General features: G+C 38.6%; 1 protein-coding gene and 1 long non-coding RNA gene across 4 annotated transcripts in view; one reads left to right on the top strand and one right to left on the bottom strand.

Moving 5' to 3' along the window:
* LOC148424527 (transmembrane protein 266-like) overlaps positions 1-6316 on the top strand; it is a 40269-nt gene extending 33953 nt beyond the window's left edge. For 2 of the 3 annotated variants that reach the window (XM_088413444.1, XM_088413443.1), the window contains exons 10-11: positions 2696-2758; positions 4063-6316. In XM_088413444.1, coding sequence (XP_088269570.1) covers positions 2696-2758; positions 4063-4532 — 533 coding nt within the window. In that variant the 3' untranslated portion in view covers positions 4533-6316. The remainder of the gene's footprint in view (positions 1-2695; positions 2759-4062) is intronic. The other variant, XM_088413445.1, reaches the window with a different exon arrangement.
* Positions 1-16347, bottom strand: part of LOC148424525 (uncharacterized) — a 118269-nt gene that overhangs the window by 1143 nt on the left and 100779 nt on the right. The window lies entirely within an intron of this gene.

Genomic DNA, 16347 nt, shown 5'->3' with positions numbered 1-16347 from the left:
CCTCCGTTCTCACACGCCGCAGCCATCTGACCGCAGGCGCACGGGATCAATGCAGGGGCAAAAAAGCTTTTAGGATGCGCTGAACGCTGGAGAAAAACAAGCATGCCTTCTGACACAATCACGCTCAACTCTTGCCATGCTTCAGCCACCACGCGGCCTGGCGGCGAGCTCCGCTCGGGCTATTTGTGCTACAGAGTGCTCTGTGCATTGGGCCTTGTTAGGAGGGCAGGGCGCCTGTCTACAGCTGTTCTCGTTCACCTGCAAACCACAATCGGGAACCACAAAATGACCCCGAGGGCGCGCAGTGGTGGCAAATCTGGCTGCGGAATACAAAGTGGACCTTTCTACGCCGACATGGTCACTGGGAGGAACACTCGTAAGCCAGCAGGTGCAGGCTCAGGTCAAATCACCTCCAATCAAGTCAAAATGCTAACTTCTTTCTCACCTGAGTGTTGACACTATGCCCCACATACTCGGATTGTCCTCTGAGATTGAGTGTTATGCCACCTTTGAAGTACTAAATCGTGTCGCATGGTGACAACATCCACTGTCACTCAAGCAAAACACCTGCTTCGAGAAGCAGGTCATTGTGCACTTAATGCAATGCTGCTTACACATGCACACACACACATATACAGTATATGTGTGTATCTACCCAGGTCCAGGAATCACGTCTCTTTCTGATGTTCACAATCGCCTTTTATTTTCTCTTCCACGTGAAACACCGTAAAAACTAACACAAGTAATTACAATTAATATTTACAGCATTGGAACTAAACAATGAATCAATAAATAAAAATAGCGTACCATGTGTGCCCAAAAACCAAATACAAATACGTAACAAACCCAAATACATAATCATGATAATAAATTCACATGAAAGTCGTACATTCAGGTTGTTGTGGCAACAGACCATAACAACACCAGCGCAAGCTACAGTGTATATATATCTTTTTCAAACAAAGAAAGCAAAACAACAAAAAATCCAAAAAAGCAAACAAAAGTAATCGCACGTGATTGTTCGAATTAACTGCCATTGTTATAACAAATAAGGAAAAGGAGGCGTGACATATGCCATTTAGCAGTCACCGCATTTGTAGTTTTTTTTATGTGTTCCGGCCACCCCCCTCGAAGCTGCCTAGTACAAGTAAAAGACCCCTCACGTCATGACAACAGTAATATTTAACTAGTAGTGAGTTGCTGTTTCATCAGCAGAGTTATGAGAATATTCCTGTTTTGCTTTAAATCAGTTTTAACGTAAACTTAACATTCATAGCTTGTCATAGTCATGTGCATAACTTGCTGAAATGCCACAAATAATGACTGTAAACACATCTTGTAAATTACCCATTACCTCTGCAGGTATCAGCAAATTTAACTTAATGTGTTTCAATGCAATGACAGGAACAGTATATTTTTCCTTTCAAATTAAGAGCAAATTAATTGGAAAATGAAACAACTGTTACTGAGTTGTGTTTGTCCATATCTTCTGACTCTTTTGAGCTACCCTACTTAGTCCAAGTGTCCTCAGTAGAGGACATTGTGGTTATACTTTTTTTTTTTTAATGATGTCTCCCTTTGTTTGGGTGGGATGCATTTAACCCTTGTCTAACAGACAAATTATTAGACACAAATGAACAGGCTGGCTCTAAGGAGGACAGAGTTGCTCCTTTGCAAAACGTCGTATGCCTTTTTTAATTTTAAACCTTTGCGGTGGTCAAGGGGGACATTGTGGATTTGTATTTATTTATTTATTTTTAACAGGAGGTATGTCATGGCATTTGGAAAAAAAAAACAAAACAACAACAACATTTTATAACCTGATTACACCCAGACTGATTTTAATTACTTGAGCAGTGGTGCAACTCCACGACATCAGGTCTGAACTACGGTCGAGTGTACAGCTGCACTAAAAGGATCCAGCATGTCACCTCTCCTCTTCCACACACTAGTGACAGCTTGATAACCGGGCCGTCTAACAAAAAAAGATGCGAGAGCCTTTTTATGTATGCCGGACGGCCACCCCCCCCCCCCCCCCCAACCCCCCTTCACCTCCATCACTCATGTGTTATTAATTGTGCAGCGATTGTCTCCGTCTTGTTTTAGTGAGTGCAATGCCTCCTCTCCAGGGGTGGCCCTGGGATTAATATTTTAGAATGAAAAATAAATGAGATTACCCATCAGAGTCTGCAGTAGCGTGTCCCGCGGGACGAGAGCTTGCACTCAAGCTACTCGCGCTTCGCACTCAGCCGACAGACAGTGAGCTCAAGACCAATCAAGCGAGCGCAAGATCAGAGCCATTCAACCACGCACATCGTCCCCCCCTAACAAAGAGCTCTCATGCGGGCCCATTTTTGTCAAGATGAGCCGAGCCTAAACGGGCCCGGTCTATTACCTGGTGCACTATACGGCTAATGCGGCGGCAAGCAGAGCGTGCGCCTTTCAAGCACCTGTGGCCTCAGGCACAAGCCGTTTTTGTCAATATTCCCTTGTAAACACTACAGATACTTTCTGTTTGGACTGGTTTGCGGTGGTTGCACTGAAATGGATCAGTATCCGCAAGGGTGTTAAATTCAATTAAATCAAATCTACGCCATTGTCATTAGTCTACGATAACCCAATATCAACAATTACTGGAGTTTGTTCGGAGATCGATGCTAATACTTTCATCGTTTTCTTATTTTTCCTCAATTAGATCCGGTTGTGCGTGATGACATGAACAACTATATCAGCCAGTATTACAGTGAAGCGAGCAGTGGTAAGTCACTCAAGACTAACAGTTTGATTTAGATGTATGCACTACTCATTAAGGAGCACAAATAATATCTCATGATCAATTATCATTTCCTACTATCTAACGTGTTATTTACCTCCTATTTGTCAACGGTAATGCGCTAAACTGCACCAACAGCCAATGGTATGTTGGTATGGTATGGTATGGTATGGTATGGTATGGTATGGTATGGTATGGTATGGTATGGTATGGTATGGTATGGTGGGTCATGGCCATGTCTCTTGGTTGTGAGCTAAAATAAATTATAGACGATACACCTCTGCACCGCCAGTCCATAGAATGCATGCTAATCGGCGTTAGTGATATTAGCTTTGCATTTCAACAGATAGCAGCTCCAAACTGTCACCCGGCTACTACAAGATGATTCAAACGAGCAAGATACTGTATCTTTATAAAGGATTCAACAACATAGCATGACCCAGCCACTGTAAGGAGTTCATAGCTTTTAAACATCAAGAATAGTGGGAGAGCAACGTTAAACAAATTAGCTTAGCCAATCGAGAGTGAGAATGACAAAGGCTTGGGCACACAGCATAACGTCACCACGCACTCCTCTACCGATGCGCGCACACCAGCTCTCACGTAATAAATGCACAGGCGAAAACAATAACCAAAAATATTTGTCTTAATTCCAATGATAACAGAAGTGTTTTGGGTGAAATTAAATGTATTAAATTAATATATAACCAGCTGTAGTTAGCTTTAAGCTCAAGATAGCTTCCGTGCGATGTCATGCAATCTACTAATATTCATGCTCAACCCGGGTGACCATGATCAATGTATTGAACAACCATGTCTTAGAGTTAATTGGATACTTCACTTATTTTAGTGGTAAAAAGCTAATATTTTGGCTATAAGTAATTTGAGAAGGAAACAAATTTTCAGGTGCCTTTTTTTATGCTTTTCAAACCCCTTTTTTTCCACTCACTGTCAATAACATCGCTTTTACCTAAGGCTCAGGTAATGACCAATCAGAGCTCATTGTTCTGGGTTTGGTCATGTGACATTCACAAGCTGAGTTGTGATTGGGTCATTTTCAGTCTACAGCAGAAGACAAAATGTGTTTTAAAGGCACATGAAACATAGTTATGAAAATATTTGTAGACAAGATATTTACTTTTTACTGAATTTGTCCATTTTTTTTTGTTTTTGTTTTGAAAAGCTGAACATAAGCTCACTGTGCCGTTTCCCTGGCAACTTGAGACAGACAGGGAGGTGTGGCAGGAAGAAAACCTGATTGTTGTTCTCTTGCTTTTTTACTCTCCAAGATGGCCGGACTTGTGGCACGGGGACCCGCGTGGTCACCACCGCCTCCATCGACATCCACCTCCCGACCAATCACATCCAGTCCACCCCCGCTCCCAACTACATTTCCCGGCCCTGTTGCCACCCTTCCCTCTCGGGCCAGGACCAGAGCACGGTGGTCCAGGAGCTCCTCTCGTCTCTTTCGGAGGACTCCTGCCTCGCTCAGAAAGGACTGACGGTGGACCCGGTCAACCTTAAGCTCCCGAGTCCGACAGGCTCCGAAAAGGCTAGCCCTGAGCTGGACAACAGAATAAAGGTATTCAATCGTAGGAACCACCAGGAGAGGCGGGGCCGAGGAGGGCGCGGTTGCGTCCTGCTGCAAACCAAGCCGCTCATCCACCTGCAGGGCGGCGCCGCCGAGCCCTCGTTGGAGGAGAAGTACCGTCTCCTCGGACCGGCCGACACACCTCTGGGCCACGTGTCGGACACATAGCAGTTTCGTCCGCACTCAGTGAAAACTTATCAGAAACTTTTCCAAGATCGGTCTCTGGTCCTCCGTGATGGATGTGAGGATTAGCGTATAGCACAACAAATACACCCATCAAGGTGGATCCAGGGATGGGGCAACAATGATGTCGCGCTCCGCTCGGCCCTTTCAAGTGCTAGTTTTCTGTCTAAAGAAGGACGATCATCCAGTATGTACTCACACTAGGTTAGCGGGCCTGATTTCAAGCGTCTTCAGCATTTGGCCTTTTGCCCATTCAAGAGAGCAATCACACCAATATACAAATTACTGGCAACTTCATAACGGAATGAATTGTTTTTCTGTTTATTTTCACTTGAGCAGGCTGGCTCTTATCATGAGTATTTTGGCGAGAGGTGCATTGATTCTATGAAATGTCCATATTTTTAGTGTCTATTTTTATTTATTTTCTTTTATTTTACAGGGGTTTTGTTCCAAAAGATACCCACAATAAATGAAATCCGCACCAAAGTAGAGGGGATTTTTTTTTGTGTTTTTTTGTGTGTTTGTTCCATGCAGTATTTTTTTTAGTTTAATGTTTTTATGATATATATTTTCTTTTAGTTTTTATTATGTTTTTTCATAAAGTATGTGTTCTTAATTTTTATTATTACACTATAATGTATATTTGCATTTATTATGTTTATTTTCTCCGTTACAGTGTGTATTTTATTTTTAAATTATTTTTATCAATGAAATGTTTTCAATCATGTTTTTCAGTATGATGTTTTTTCCAATTACACCTTTTATTTTAATTTATTACATCTGTTTTTGTTATAAATATTTTTGAATTATTAATGCACCCATACCCATACATTTAGGCATTTTGCATCTTTTTTTACTCTGAGTTACAGTACTTGCTTTGTTGTCATACTTATTTCTGTGCCATATTCTTTGTGTTTTTTTTCTAACCCTGCATCATTTCTCATTCTGTTTATTTTAATTTTTGACGAAGGCAGCTATCATCAGTTATGACTGAGGATCAATCAATGAGTGTGTAATAGTGAAATCAGTTCTCACGCTTGTTATTGAATGCGTGCCAATGACTTTTTGAGTCATTCTCTTTATTTCTATCGCGCAATCTGCCAGTTGTCATGAGCATTTGTGCCTTTGCATTATTGAACAATTTGTGTTTGAGTGTGTTTTTGATTATTTCATGTTTATTACTATCGTGAATTGTGATGTTAAATAAGTGAGCCCAATAGCCAAGTATGAGTACATACATCAAGAGAGATTTTTGGGGGGACAGCATTAGGACCTTTTTTATATTTTTCCCAATCCATGAAATATGACATAGTACTGATGAATAATTTTCCCCATTGTCCAATGCCCATCCCTGGTGGACTTGAATGTGTTATTGAAGACGTTCTCCATCTGGAAACGTCGCTTTAAGGCATAGAACCTTGAGCCAATCGAAACCAGCAAACAGGCCGTTTAAGCCTTCAGTGAACCTCATTGGTCAGAATGCCAAACAAAAAAGATGCTCTTCCCTCTAACTTGGAGATTCCAACAGGTTTAAAGAGTTTTTTTTTCATGGCATTCTTTTTTTTTTTTTATGATGAATTTTTATCCATCATGCTCTATATTTCCTAAAAGACACACACACACACACACACACAGGGTACATTGAAGTGGATTCATTAACAAATAATTTTTGTATCGTTTCCGACTCACTGAGTTGGAAACATCAAAATTTATACATACAGTAAATGTTTTTGTTGTTCTTGTTGAATAAAAATGACGACAATTGGAAATGTTTGATTGGATTAAAAGTTAGTACATTTCCAAATGAGGCTAATTCTTGTGCGAGTGTTTGTAGCATGTACATTTAAAATGGCGGCAAAGTCTTTTGCAGTTTAACGTTTACACACAATTGTAAAGTTGTTATACTTTGAGGAGAATGGAGAGGGAGACTGCGGAAATGTGATGAAAAATAGCAGAAATAAAACAGTATTTATTTAACTGCTCTCTAACGTAATTTAAGATATTGTACTGAAGGTATCAACAGTAATGAATTTCCTGTAACAAACATACATTAATAAGTTGAGCTGTTGCCCTGGCAACACCTAATAATCTGCTTCAGTGGTCTGTCATTGTGTATGCTAACATTTTATTCATATTATGCATCTTTAACTCTACTCTTATATAGAAGAATTCCAATTCAAATTCTCTGACGTTCTGATAACTGCCAGTGGGTACATAAACGTCCCTCATGTTCACAATTTATTTATTTTATTACACGTACAATTTCAAATTGATTACAGCAGAGGGAGCCCAGACTCAATTGTTGTGACTGCAGCTTTGACTCCTATGCTTACTGACTTCATGATGCTCACTTAGTCGTCGATTAACGTCAACAAAACAACAATTTGTATGCACTTTTCACAAACATCGATTAATCATTTTGAGATCAGATGAACTGTCACAACAACTGCGTTTTAGTGTGCTTATTTTGCTCTGAATTATCGTGCAACATTTAGGGTTCCAACTTAGGACTTTTAAGGTTTGCAGGGTTTTGTTTTCAAATTATATTTTTGAATGCTTAATTTCCAAACCTGGGTTGTTTTAACAAGGCAATGATTTCAAAGTAGGGCTTCAAGCAGGTCTAAGAGTGGGCTTCCAAGTTAGGTTTTCAAAGTATGGTTTCAAGCCTGTTCTCTTTTTAAACAATTGCTTTTTTTTATAGTAGGGGTTTAAGCTTCATTTAAAACAAGGGTTTTTGTGTCGAAGTTGTGTTTCAAGATAGGGTATGAAGATGAGATTATGGTTTTAAATTGTGGCTTCCAGACAGTGTTACAAACCAAAGTCAGAGTTTCAGGCTAGGTTTAGGGCTTTCAAGTACGGTTTCGAGTCAGGGGTCTTTTTTTGTATGAAATACAAGAGTAAGGCTTCACTATTGTTTTAACTTCGGGTTTGGCGTCAAAGTAGGGTTTCAGGATAGGGTTATGGTTTTAAATTTACACTACAAGCCGGGGTTCCATCCATTCATTTTCTATGGCCGTTTACTCTTACAAGGGTCACTCAAAATACATTTTTAAAGAAGGCTTAGGGTTTCAAAGTAAGATTTAGAGTCAGGGTTTTGGTTTCAAATTAGGGTTTAAATGATTGGATTTTCAAAACCTCAGTAGTTGTTTTGAACAGAGACTGTGGGTTTTAGATATCAAAGCGGGGTTTCAAGTTAGCGTTTGGGTTTCAAATTAGTGTTACAAGCCAAGCTTTGAGTTTCAAAATAGGGCTTCAAGATAGAATTATTAATATAAGGTCTCAAATTAGGGTTTTGAAAATGGTTAGAGTTACAACGTACTGATTAAAGCCAGGGTTTTGGTTTCAAATTAATTATTAAAATTTCCACACTTTGGTTGTTTTAAATAAAGACAATGATTTCAGAATTGGATTTTAGCTGTTTAAGAGGGGCTTCAACCTAGAGTTTGGATTTCAAATTAGTGTTACAAGACAGGCTCCGTTTCAAATTAGGGCCTCAAGATAGCTTTAGGGTTTCAAAGTATGGGGTTTCAAAATGGTTTTCTTCAAGAACTTGCATGTAAATTCCAAGCTAGGGTCATCATTTCAGAATGGGGTTTCAAATCATGATTGTTGATTTAAAGAAGGATTACGGTTCTAAATAGGTCTTCAAGACTGGCCTGGTGGTTCAAAGACGAGTTTAGGTTTTAAAGTGAGGTTTCAAGCAAAGGTTAGGGTTTTAAAGTCGGGCTTCAAGGCAGAGATTGTTGTTTCAGAGCAGGGTTTGAAGTTGTTTGTAGGATTTTTAGGTAGTTTCAAGATATAAATCAGGTTTTTAGGAGTCAAATTTAAATCCAGTGTCAGAGTAACTTAAAAGTAGGGTTTTGAAACAGCGTTGGGGATCCTTTGTCGACACCCTGTTTTAACATTTATTTGTTATTCTTGAATTTGAGTGAATGCTCAAACTTTTGCTTGTACAGATTGCTCTGACGAGCCTTTGACGCTGGTGAACTCTGACCTGCCGACTTCTCACATAAGCAATGGCTCACCTGAATTATTCACACAAATATAATTTTGTCAATACCTATGAGAGTCGGCGTGAGAGCCCAGTGTCCGTTTGTGACAGGTCGGCGGCGCCAAGAGCTCAAATGGCTTCGGGGATGAGGAGGGCGCCGTCGCTGTCATGCCGATGCGAATGAACAGTGACCATTAGAAGCTTCATTATTGACATGTTTTAATAATGGCACACGGGGAGTCACTTTAGCCGCATTAACATTACATGATAATATTCTTTGCATTCTCATTAAGCAAAAAGCTGACGAGATCTCAGCAAGAGATTTAATTTGAGACTTTTTTACTTTGTGCCTCGTGAACATTATTCAAATGATAATTGCAAATCAAATGACCTGTCCGCCATTGCCTAGCATCTTATCTATTTATTTAAAATACATTTTGGGTTTTATATTCGTTTATCTATATGTACACAATACATATGTTTATTGGTGCTAACAAAGCTTTTTTCAATATACTTTTGTGGCAGAAGAACTTTGCAACTCTGCAACCAAATGTAGAGAAAAGACACCAGCACAGGCAAAGATGGCCTTTTATGTAATTTTACTTTAAAAATGGACTTGATGTCTCTTTTTTTTTGTGTAAAAGAAATATTTTAGAAGTATCTGTTCATGGAAGCTTCATAGAAAATAGTGTTGAACAATGTGATCGCAATCATTCATCAAAGTTTGCAATTAAAAATGCACTTGACAGCACTAATATACAGTGTATACTAATATATATATATATATATATATATATATATATATATATATATATATATATATATATATATATATATATATATATATATATATATATATATATATATATATATATATATATATATATATATATATATATATATAAATGGCAAATGTTTCTGGCATGGTGAATTACATAAGTTCGGACCTCCCTCCAAAGTAATGACCAACGATCCCAGATGAGTAGAGAGTGAGTGTGTGTGTGGATGTGTGTGAACATAAACATTCATATCATGTGGTTGGGCTGTGAGTGCACGGTGGAGATTTTTGAGGATGCGTGGCACAAAACAGCCGGGTGGGTGAATTTAAAAGAGGAAAAACAGTCTCATTGAGAACAAACAGAGTGACAGATTGAGAACACGTCTCACACATGCACACGTTGAAGCAAGAGAAAAAAAAATAGAAATGAATTATACATGGTGCTTTAAAAAGCTTCTCAGGTTCTTTTGCAGACATTCTTCTTAAGTGCTTGCTGCTCCCAACAAGTGTGCAAGGAATCCACTCAGGAGGCTGTTGTCATGGTGACAGTACTGCTTTTTTTTTTTTCCCCTCCCTTGGATACTTACGATGGCTCTTAGTTTAAAAAAAAAAAAGTGGGTCAGGTCAGTGATAGGAAGAATAATGGAAAAAAGCGAGTGACCAGCCATTGGAAGGTAGACTATTAATTATTCAATTAGCTTGTGAAAGTTAACCATAAAATGCCATTTTTAATATTCTACTTCATAATGATCAAAAGTGTTCAAGTTTGAGTCTAAAAACAGGAGATGCAAAAACAAAGAAAAAAACCCCAAGAACAACAAAGATTGTTGTTGTTGTTGCGTATGTGTCAGGTCATGTGATAAACATGAGGACAAGAACTCCCTCCTGAGGGACTCCTGAGAGCTCAATTAAATGACCTCCACGACATTAATTCACCAATACAATGTATAAGCATGTACTTTACGCTTGGCTAACAACGCGGCGGCTACATTAGCAAATAGTTTGGAGTTAAAAAGCATTGAAACTCTTTGGGGAAATTGTCGTCCATTGGATTCTGTGTTTTTTTTCCTTCAGTCGGAGGTCATCTACATATTCATATTCAATAAACACGTTTACTTACATGAATATACAATGAGCATGCTTGAAAGACATGCAGAAAGAATTGAATGAGGGCGCACCTACATGCTCATTTATTTAAAGCAGTGGTGAGCAATAATTGGGTGGATTGCTCTACGGCCCCCCCTACTGGTGCACTTTTTACAAGCTGGACATGGCAAAAACACTGGTGACAGCAGGTGTTTGGCTTTTGAGAAGATAGCTGTGTGTGGGGCTGATGAGCAGAGCCTGAGAAACATTATTCATTTCAAACACTTGTAAATAAATGTGCCCTTAACGACCAACAGTATGTTTTAAATGTAAGTCTATTCCTCATTAAATGATATTAAATGGGGGGTGGCACCCCTCCGGAGGTTGCCATGACTGTTATAGCTGCGGACAGCAGGAGGAGGTGTGTGTATTGCTGCATTTACCGTAATGCCCCTAGAGCTCCAACGGGCACATATGAAAAATTACACATACTCCCTTTAAGTTTTTCCAGCTCATGATTGAGTGGTATGAAATAACGCCCCTGGTGCAGACTACTTAGGATCAATCCCTATCAAACAATCTTTGTTTTAAGTGCGGTTGAAATTTTTGTTGTTATACCATGTAAGGCATTAAAAAAAATATATAATAATTTTATAATACTGTTAAAGAAAAAAACAACCTTGTATGATTATGGATTATTTTTTTTCTTCAAAAATATCAACCATGAATCTCCAAAAATGACCATGTGTAGAAAGGCTTTTTTGGGGAGGACTTATTTGGAGGGGGGGAGGGGGGGGGGGTAGTTTGCTTCAAAAAATAAATAAGTACATCCCTAAAATTTGATTTGTTTTTTGTTTGGTTTTGTAATAGAAGCAGGAAAAAAATTAAAGAAAAAAGGGAACCAGCAATGGAAAACGTTATGGTCATAAATGAAATTCCACAGAAAAAAAATCGTTTGAATAGTTTTTATTTTGTTCATTTTGTTCAATGTATACAGTACATTCATTATTTTGACTGGTCCACCTTATGCCTGGGTGTCAATTTGACCCTTTGATCACGATACATCAAAGATAAAACATAAAAAACGGCTAGGAGGCTAAAAATGATTATAGATAATGATTATATATATAATGATTATATGTCTGAATCAAATCATCTGATTTCTTAGTTTTTATAGTTTGTACTGTATTTAGTTTCACCCAAAAAGTCAGGAGGCTTGACTTTACCCACTACTTTATGACACAATTTCAAATTTTGTGCGCGCGACTTGTCTGTGCCCCAGGCTCAATCAGTGTCCCGGGCCGGTCTCTGGGTGCTGTGTGTTTGTGTGTGTGTCGGGTGGGAGGGTAAGGGGGGGGCCGCAACATTTCCATGCGGCCTCTGGAGAGTCGCACAGCAATTGCTCTCTGCTAAATGCACTCACATATAAATATTTCAGTACAATTTAATGTTGCAGCTACAGCCCCACTGGAGCAGAGCATCAATTTGTGAACACAGTTCTGCTGGAGTTAAAAGCCGGGCCGGATAATACACTAAGAAAGCCACTGTCAATCCAATGGGAAACACACACACACACACACACATACAAAAAAGGAACAGCACTTCATTTGGCCTGCAGAATGCAAACTGCTTTAGAGTTATTTTTTGGGGGGGAAAGTGGCCGATATTTGGAGGAGCGGGCCAGTCAATTTGCCAAGCTTGGACAGTTTTCCCAGAAGTGCGGATGTGTGCCATTTGCTCCACACACACACACACACACACACACACAAATTTGGGCACACTGCTGGCGGAGGGAGAAGGTCCGTCGCGCACCTGCTGTCTTGTTAATAAAATACCCCAAAGTAATGCTCAAACGTCTTCTTTCACACAAATCAGCTCCCCTCAGGTGTGAGAACATGAGTGTGCTACAAAAGATGCACTATGTCGCACACTAAGCGACACTTCATCAGTTCAAGCCACCGAAACAGAACGAAAAATGCAGTGCCTAACACAATGAAAGGCACAACACAACTGAAAATTGGATTGCTTCATTTCACAATTCAGTCTAAAAATTAAGTACATAATGCAATGTATATATACTGTATTTATGTATATAGAAACACCCCCAAATTCGCACATATGAGTAGCTCAAGAGTAGCTGAGAAGCAAAATGCATTCCAGATCAAAAGCATCATCCACATCATGAAGATGAGTAGGACAATACCAAGATGTAAAAAGCTCTTAAAAAGGAATGTTGTCTCTAGAGCCAGTAGAAAAATACTTTTAAAAAAAAACATTGTTGTTGATATGTTGTAGGGCCACCAACGATTTTTTTTTTTTATTGGAACTGCAATCCCACAGCGGATGAAATGTAAATTGGCCTTCACATCTGAAAGGGGAGCCATGGTGCAAAACCCCCAACACGACACTTGGCTGATTGCTGCTTTAATTGCACAGCAGTTAATTCACATTTTTCTGCTTTGCTAAACATGACAAAATACGACATAGCGATAAACAGGAACTTAATGGAATGTAATCCATCCCTGTCCATGAAGACAAATAACAACTGTGTGACGATGTGTCGGACGGCAATTGCGGAGTGACGGGCGTTGTTGTGACTGCTAGCAACACACAGGCGCACGGGCCTCATCGAAGTGACACAGCTTCTTGTTTGAGACGTCCATAAGCAACAAGACAGTGCATTTGTAAAGTAAAGCAGACACCTGACAGTTACACTAATAAGGTAATAATGGCCGCCTCCACAATGGAGCGCTGCCCTCAGGCGCCAATCAAAAATTAATCCTAATTATCATGTGAATGCTGCATTACCTCCGCACATCTGATAAATTATAAATCTGCAGCGTGCCTCCGTTCTCACAAAGGCCTGCGTTGCATGAGCACGTCTTTTTTCATATGCGATACATAGCAATAATTATGTATTTCATGACAAATCTTTGGTGATCACCGTTTACATATCTGAGCACGCTTTGCTTGCATTCATTACATTTATAGCTGACAGCTTGTTAACAATGGACAAAAGAAATACGTTATTTTTGTTCTGGTTAATCATTTAATCCACTGGTTCTGTGGTCAATAACGTACAGTAACTAATGTGAAATATCTTTTTCAGCCAAATATCCCCTTACCAGGGCAAACCATTTTTGGATGAAAAACAAAACAAGACAAAAACGAATTGCTTCATGTTCCATTTGATTTGCTCTTAATTTGAAAAGAAAAATGCACTGTATCTGTCACAGGATTAATTCTAAAAACATGTCAATTAAAAAAAATACCAAAGATATTTTTTTTTTTTATAAACCTACTGTAAATAACCCCCCCAATAACATTTTTCATGCATAATATAAGCACATCAAGCACAAGAGAGCACTCTAAAAAGAGTAAAAATAACCAAATTATGGGTCAAAAATGACCAGCTCAATATTTGGCTCAATTTGACCCACTTTCTAACAAAACAACTGTTTCAACAATGAAGGTTCAATGAGTTGAAATTCAGTTATAAACAAATGTCTAATATTTGAGCCATTATAAAGCTAGTGTGCAAAATGGATATGGTGCACATTAAAGGGTTAAATTGCATTAAACTAGGTTTGGTGATACTTGCAGACACCTTGGTAAAATCCAATATGCCTTCTTGAAGTGCCTTCATGTACCCCCACAAGCACTTGTCACAACCCAATTGAGAACCAATGATGCCATCCATCTCACACATAGGCGGGTAACGTGGTGAATTTGTGGTTTTCATAAGAGCCTCAGAGTCAAGAGGGACAGGTTTTCAAGGAAGAATTTAAGCTGAATATATATGAACAAACACACCATATCTTGTAACTGTCTAATGAAAGGACCTCTAGCTTGTTGCTCACACACAATACAGAACGTCATAGATAGGCTAACAAAACTAGCACTGTTTGCATTGATATTTAAACACAACACAAGACAGACAACATAACAATCAGCATATATGTGTTGTCCTCTGTGTAAAAAAAAATAGTTATTGCAGCTTAGTTGTGATGGTCTTCTTCTGTATTTCATCATCAACTTTACTTGATGTACATCTGCGATATATTGCCCCCTGGTGGCACACGATAAACACAGACATTGTGGCCATTGACTAATGATGCAAAACTGTTGAGGGCATTCTATTAAACTGTTTTTACAATATGCTTTTTTTTAAATAAAGTAAAATCACGTGGACTGCTAGTTTGCTAAATCTGATAAATGCATGCTACTCAAGTCAAGATAAAAAACAATCTTAATAGACTTAACATGTTGAGCCAAATTGCATTCATCCACGTATGGCATATTGTATCAGCTTTAAAATAGATACAAACGAGAATGACACACAGTCACACATTTGCATACTGTTGTTTGTGACCTGTTAATGGTAAACCAAACACCACGTCCAATAGCTTTGCTGTCCAAATCACATGACAAAGCTCCCAAAAGAAAGTCTAATCAAGCTTTGATGGGCCATTAACGTCATCAAAAATGCATGCGACACTCACATCATCCACTTAAAACTTTGGCAACGTACTCACGTCTGGACGCGCTCGTGTGTGTGCGTGTACGTTTGTCTACATGTGTGTCCATGTCCCAGGCCACTTGACAGAACTTTCCTTCAGTGCCACATTCTCTTGAATGTTTTACATTGGGATGGCACTCTGCCTTCATTGTATTGCCAGACAGATTAGTTATTCACAGTGGTTGTTACAATAACACCCCCACCCCTCCAAATTTATGTCAGAATATTGCCAGGTTTTTTGAGGTGTCCTGGACTTTATAAAATGCTTTCCCTAGTCCTAACTCTAACCTCGACTAATAGTAACCGTAAAACGTCAAACGCTTTAGTTGAGATTCACACACATCCAAGCCGATATCCAGTCATAAATCCCAATGCCACGACAAAATATATGCTGTTCCACCTGTCTCCTATGGATGTCACTGTCGGGCAATACGCTTTTGCGTTGACGGCTTTTTTTCAGGCTTTTTCGGGGATTCATTTGAATTAGAGGAACTGATGTTTTGAATTGATGGTAACGGTATGCTATTTTTAAACGTGCCTATGTTTAAATAGTTTATGTGTTCATAGTTTATGTTTAAATAACTATTGGAATTATGGCCAAACACTTCAACCATGCTTTTATTGTACCAAAAAGTATTTTCACAAATGTTTAATAATAATAATCATAGTAATAATAATGAGTTGCACAGGTTATCGGTCACAATAATGGTGAAATTTCACCAAATGACAAATGTGTATTTTTTTCTTAGGTTCACACCAATAAATTATCATTACAGTATCTGCATTTAGCCTTACGAACAGTTAAATATCAAACATGATCAAAAAAATCAAAACAACTTATTACAGAAAGTAAAGTTTTATATTGGAAATCCCACTTACAAGCAGTGTACGTGGTTATTCAAATCTTATTTGTAAATTTGTGCCACTTCAAACTGTTAATTTGAGTCAAAACTATAAAAACTGGTTGCTGTTTTTGTTGTTGTTTTTTCATTTTATTTTAGACCTAATAGATAATTACAAAACGAAACGAAAACGAAGGACATTCACAAAACACACACGCTTGAATCAGCGAATTTGTCTTTCAAGTCTTTTTGAGTACAATTGTAAAGACGGTGTCCAGTAATATTTATATTTAAAAAAAATGACAGCTTCGGTTATTCCATTGAGTTCCATTCAAATAAGTTGGAGTCACTTCAATGCATGCAAATTAAAGTGAAAGGCCATTATAGAAATGTGAGCTGACAGTACGTGACTTCACTTTAAACACATTACAACCCTCTAAATGTACAATTCAATCTGACCAAAACTCATCTGAGTACTTCCGAAAGTACAACTTCCTCATATAAATAGAATATTAAGATACAGCTCTTTGTCCCTTTTATTTTGATTTCATTTGGATTATTCAATCTATAGTGTTCATTAAACT

This window comes from Hippichthys cyanospilos, chromosome 4 (assembly GCF_059441005.1).
Source record: "Hippichthys cyanospilos isolate Australia breed blue-spotted pipefish chromosome 4, RoL_Hcya_1.0, whole genome shotgun sequence".
Taxonomy (NCBI): Eukaryota; Metazoa; Chordata; class Actinopteri; order Syngnathiformes; family Syngnathidae; genus Hippichthys; species Hippichthys cyanospilos.
Note: the sequence above shows the minus strand (reverse complement) of the source record. Positions and strands in the feature narration are given on the sequence as shown.